At 45.9% G+C, this 6000-nt stretch overlaps 1 protein-coding gene across 1 annotated transcript in view; it reads left to right on the forward strand.

Annotated features, from left to right (window-relative positions):
- Positions 1-5589, forward strand: part of Ncoa2 (nuclear receptor coactivator 2) — a 245191-nt gene extending 239602 nt beyond the window's left edge. The window contains exons 17-18 of the mRNA XM_036178914.1: positions 1628-1793; positions 5188-5589. Of these exons, the coding sequence (XP_036034807.1) occupies positions 1628-1793; positions 5188-5589 (568 nt within the window). The remainder of the gene's footprint in view (positions 1-1627; positions 1794-5187) is intronic.
- Positions 5590-6000: the final 411 nt, after the last annotated feature.

A 6000-nucleotide genomic window follows, 5' to 3' on the forward strand; every position in this document is an offset into this window, starting at 1 on the left:
TGACTATTCTTTCAGCTTATGAAAGGAGGTGGAGGAGAGAGCTAATCACATTTGTGTTTTAAAGATTAATTGTGGGAGTATGGGCTGTAGGGAAAAAGAAATAGGTGGAACATTTTGAACACATCCAGTGCAAGCAAGCTGTTCTTCCACAAGCCTCTTAGTGACAAGAGAGCAAGGGTAGTAATACATACAATACATACACACACACACACACACACACACACACACACACACACACACACACACACTCTTTGCAGACAGTATATATACCCTTATATATACACTCCTGGCTGACAGTGGCCTCCCAGCCAGCTTACCATGGCTCAGAAGCAGTGGAACTGTGACACACAGCAGGGACAGCAAGTAGAAGAGCCATCAAAGGGACACTGAATTGGGTGATTTCCTCTTCAAAGTAGGACCAGATAGGGAATACAGATTGCTCATCGATGCATTCTACTGTCGCTATTTGAAAGTAATTGTTGGTTTCAGTGCTCAGCAGGACCCCATATTAATATAACTATATTATAGTTCTAAGTCAAAAGAACATATTAGACTGCCTGAGAAAGTACAGCAGACTGAACGGGGCCAGACAGCTTCATCCCTTGATAAGTTTATTCTCACTTGTTTAAGAATGAGTTTTCTGGCCTGAGGCATAGCTTTCCTGGCACACATGATGTCCTGGGTTCAATTTCCCAGTACCACACACAGTAAAAAGTAAGTTAGCAAAAAATAACTAAATAAATAAGTAAATAGAATTTTAAAAAAAAACTAAGTTAGCTTACCTATAAACTTCTGTTTTCTCCCCAGTACTCTATAGTACAAAATAGAATCTGATAAAGTATAAGTATCATTCCCTCTCTTAGGGTCACAGTGACTCAGAGCTCCTTGAATTCATTCAGTAATTTAATTACAATTTTTACATACCATAGAAATGGCAGTTTAGTGTCCAGATGCTATCTTGTATTGCCTTATATCGATTACAGTTAGAAAATTTGTGATTCCCTTCCCTTGGCTCCTAACTCACAGAGCCTTAAAGCTATACTTCTTGAATTTCAATAAATGCTTGCAAATTCTGCGTCTGCATAAATATGAAGTTTCCTAGTAGCTCAGCCAAGTTCACTCAAGCCGAGATTTAATTCAAGTGAGTGAGTGTAGCTTTTCTGCTGATAAGTTGCTGTCCTCTCCTATGTGCTCATCATAGCCTCCTGGTGAAAGTGACTGACACAAGTCACTGCTTAGTACCAAAAGCTCCAGAAGGTTTCATCCTGTCAGTGCAGAGTAGGTTTGCACATGCGACCAGTGCAGGTTTGTGGAAGAAGGTAGGCTGCTGGGTCCTGAGCACGGAGCTCCAAGGAGCTTTTATGGTAGTGCCTTGGGGACTTCCTACAGACATGGGTACCTGGCTAAGCTAAATCCTTACTTTGCCAGCTATAAAGTGAGAGGGCGCAGAAACAAAACTGCTTCATTTTCTGTCTGGCCTCTGTCAGCACTAAATAAACTAGATTTGCAGGTGCATATTCCCCCCAGTCTGTTTTGTTCAGTGTTGGGCTGGTGCACGAGTTCTTTGCAGAGACCCCGGACGTCGGCTGCATTTCCTCAGCCCGTGGTGAAGTTTGTCTCTTTGCAGGCAGCCCTTCGGCAGCTCCCCTGACGACCTGCTGTGTCCACACCCTGCAGCAGAATCTCCAAGTGATGAAGGCACGCTTCTAGACCAGCTGTATCTGGCCTTGCGGAACTTCGATGGCCTCGAGGAGATTGATAGAGCGCTGGGGATCCCAGAACTGGTCAGCCAGGTAGGCCAGAGCACTGCAGGGGCCACCGGCTCCAGAGGCAGGAGATGGGGTGTCTTTAGACAGGCCTCCCCCGACCCTGCTCCTACCCTTCCACTTCTTAAACTCTTGCCCAGACGCAAACACCTGGGAGTGAAGGAATGAGTTAGAGCAGAAAGGCAGAAGCTAAAGGCCCACTGGCCCCTTGTCCCTTTGCTGACGGGCGGATGAAGAAAAGAGGTCAAGCCACGGGGTTTGTACAAGCAGGGAAGATGTACAAGCACAGGGCAGGCAGCGCTACTTCAGGTCTGCTGCCCACATAGGGAGAAGTCAGCTCAAACACTTGGGCCCTTAGGTGGGTGTCACCCAGAACGATTGCAAGAATATTTAAAATGTCAATCACCTCAGGGAGTCTAGTTCACTGTCTTCTTCCCGGTTACCTAATTGAAGAAGTGACAGACTTATAATTGTATTTCTTCGATTTGAGAATCCCTGGGAGGCTGTGGTAAATGCCCAGTGTCTCTGGTAAGGCAGTGTCTGTGAGGAAGGTGACCAGAGCCATGGAAGACTTTCTCTGAAACATTAAAATGGTCTTGTCATAACCCCACAACTGAGCGGGTACGCGTAGGAATTGAGACGTGTCCATTCATACTGAAATCAGCTTAATGGAAAGAAATGACTGGAGGTTACACGGCACACCCTGAGCGGAGCCGGAGGAAGTGGGTGACTGCTTCCTGTGGAACTGCCTGCCTGTGCCTTAGCATCAGCTAGACCCTCGCTTCTCTGAGTTTATGCATCCAAGTGACTTTTTTTTTTCAGAGCTGAGGACTGAACCCAGGGCCTCTTACCACTGAGCTAAATCCCCAACCCCTCCAAGTGACATTTTTAAATGTCCTTGGAGTTTCTGAGTGACCCATAACACTTTGGCGGGTTCTCAAGGGATTTTTTATTTTCAGAGATTATCTCAGCTATAGCCCAGCCTAGCCTTAGATTTACGGCAATTTACCTGTCTTGGCCTCCCAAAAACTGTAATCCTTTTTTTTTAAAAAAATTAAAGCCAGTGTCATGTCATCGGCCTAGTGTTGCTCCCCCTTTTCAGCCTGTTTCTGACGTCTCCTCAGTCACGTTAACTGAATCACAGAAGGCCTGTTTAGGCAGAATGGGGGAGATGTGACGTGTGTGTAGCCAGAATTGTCTACAGTGTTTAAAATGGAAGTTACTGGCTGGGGAGAGAGCACAGTCTTTATTATAAATCACTTGTTTCACAAATACCTCCAGGTATTTGTGAAAAATATACCAGGCTTAGTGGTACACACTTGTCATCCCAGCACGGAGTTAAGGTGTGGAAAGGACCGGAAGGTCCTGGACCAAACTACCAGCCAATCTAGTGTAATCCATGAGTTCTAAACTAATGAAAGACCCTGTCTCAAAAATTAAATAGCTGAATATGGAAATAATCTAATTAGATTTTTTTCTTACAAATGAGCAAATACAAAGTTCTGAGATATTCAAGAGTAAATGACCTCCCTGCTGATACTCCATGCACACTTTTTAAAGTGTTGTGTGGGGAGGGGTAGTATGCTGTAGCTGTCACGTGACCACGGGTAGTGTTTGTCTGCTCCAGGATGCTTTACAGCTCTAGGATGACTTGGAATGCCTGAGGCAAGGCTGGGAGACACTGAACTGAAGGAGGCTTGAGATTTGTATTGCCGATGGGGTCTTGCCCTTTTAAAGACCATCAGATTTGTAGCAATGGCTTCTAGAAGGACAGGGGTTGGCTGCACCGGTTCGAGACTGTCTGCCTGACAAAGCTCCAGATTTCCTATGTGTGGAAACAGGAAAGTCAGCCAGAAGCTTGTATATACAGTTCAGTGGCAGAAATGAGGAGAGACCTGGCCTCAGAAACAGGGTGAACCTCAAAGAGAACTACATCCTGTGAAGTCCTGGGAGCTGGAGAGATGGCTCAGAGGTTAAGAGCACTGGCTGTTCTTCCAGTGGTCCTGAGTTCAATTCCCAGCAACCATATGGTGGCACACAACCATCTACAATAAGAGATCCGATGCCTTCTTCTGGCCTGCAGGCTGAACACTCACTGTATACATAATAAATAAATAAATCTTTTTTAAAAGAGAGAGAGAGAGAGAGAGAGAGAGAGAGAGAGAGAGAGAGAAAGTCCTCTGGTACCTGTGTGTGCGTGTTCTCTCTCCCTCTGTCATACACAGAGAGACAGAGACAGAGAGACTGAGTTTTTGAAAACTGCAGAGCTAATGCAAGATGTAGCTGGAATTTATGCAGCTCTCTCTGTAAAATGCATCTCAGTGGACATAGTTGCGCGCACCTTTGATCCCAGTACTCACTGAGACAGGCTCTCTAGTGAGTTTCAGGACAGCCAGGGCTATATAATGAAACCCGGTGTTGGGTTGGGGAGGGGGTATCTCTCAGACAATCAAATTGACCAGATACATAATAACCAGTCTTACAGACATGTCTGTCAGATATAAATTAAGGCTGGATACGATGAACATCTTTACACCTTCCTTTCCTTCTGTAGGTCTTTGGTAGGGGAAGCAGCTATTTAAAAAACAAATGACAAGAATATTGAATATGTCTAGCATGTAGTGGTGGCAAAGTGTGGGCGTGTAAGAAATTCTGCCAACCATAGAGAACAGCTAAGTAAACAGTAGGCAGTGTAAGCTAGGCATGGTGGCACTGACCTGTTACCCTAGCGCTTAGGAAGTAGAGGCCAGAGGCTCATGATAGAAACCCAACATGGGATGCATAGCAAGTTAGAGGCCAACTTGAGCTATGTGAGACCCTACATCAAATGCCTCCCACCCCCAAAACATAATGGGTGGTAGTATATCACCACACTGAGGATCTCAAGTCCCACATCACAGTGTGGACCACTACCTACCACGTCTTAGCTAGAAAGACTTCCTGAAGTCGGCTTCATGTCCCACATCTGTTTCGTTATCTGCAGAATAAGGACAGTGGAGACTAGTTCCCCAACACTGCTAAGTCTGGCTAAGGCAATCACTGAATTAAAATGATTGATAGAGGTTTGTGCATTCAGTCAAAAGAGCTAACACTTGCAGATGTCTGCTTATTGAAGCCCATGCCAGGTTCTGACTGGGGAAAGATAGAGCACTACATAATCACAGCCCCTTTCTCCCACCCCCTTAGAGGAAGTGATGTGGTGAGGTGGCCTTGACCCTTCTTCCCTTGGGTAAATGGATCTATTAAGCAAAGAGGTCTCATATGAAAGGAGAAGTAGAGCCAGCCTAAAAATACCTCAATATAATTGTTACAGTATCTCTAAAGCATCAAATAGAGGAGGGAGAGAAAGCTACCATCTCTTATTTAGTACGATGTTTTTAGTGGCTTACTATTTATGTGCTGCTTTGGGGCTTCCTTTCAGAGCCAGGCTGTAGATCCGGAACAGTTCTCAAGTCAAGAGTCTAACATGATGCTGGAGCAGAAGGCCCCTGTTTTCCCACAACAGTATGCATCTCAGGCACAGATGGCCCAAGGTAGCTATAATCCCATGCAAGATCCAAACTTCCACACCATGGGACAGCGGCCTAATTACACCACACTCCGTATGCAGCCCCGACCAGGCCTCAGGCCCACGGGCCTCGTACAGAACCAGCCAAACCAACTGAGACTTCAACTTCAGCATCGCCTCCAAGCACAGCAGGTTAGTTTTCCATGGGACCTTCAGAGCTGGGGGCTCAGGAAGATTAATAGGGATTGGTGTAGCTGTGAAACATTAGAATTGGGCTGGGAGCTGGGCGGTGATGGTACACACCTCTACTCCTAGCACTTGAGAGGCAGGGACAGGCAGATCTCTGAGTTTGAGGGCAGCCTGGTCTACAGAGCAAGTTCCAATGCAGGTTCAAAACCTACAAAAAAACCTGTCTCAAACAAACAAGAAAAAAAAAGAATGGACCCAGCACTCGGGAGGCAGAGCCAGGGGGAATCTCTGTGAGTTTGAGGCCAGCCTGGGCTACCAAGTGAGTTCGAGGAAAGGCTCAAAGCTGCACAGAGAAATGCTGTGGAAATCTTTCTGTGTCAAAAAAAAAAATGCTGATTGGCCAATGGCCAGGCAGGAAGTATAGAATAGGCTGGACAAGCAGAGAAGTGAATTCTGGGAAGAGGAAGGCTGGGGAAGAGAGATACTGCCAGCCGCCGACATGACAAACTGGAATTGGAAGGTACTGCTAAGCCACGA

This window comes from Onychomys torridus, chromosome 2 (genome assembly GCF_903995425.1).
Source record: "Onychomys torridus chromosome 2, mOncTor1.1, whole genome shotgun sequence".
NCBI lineage: Eukaryota > Metazoa > Chordata > Mammalia > Rodentia > Cricetidae > Onychomys > Onychomys torridus.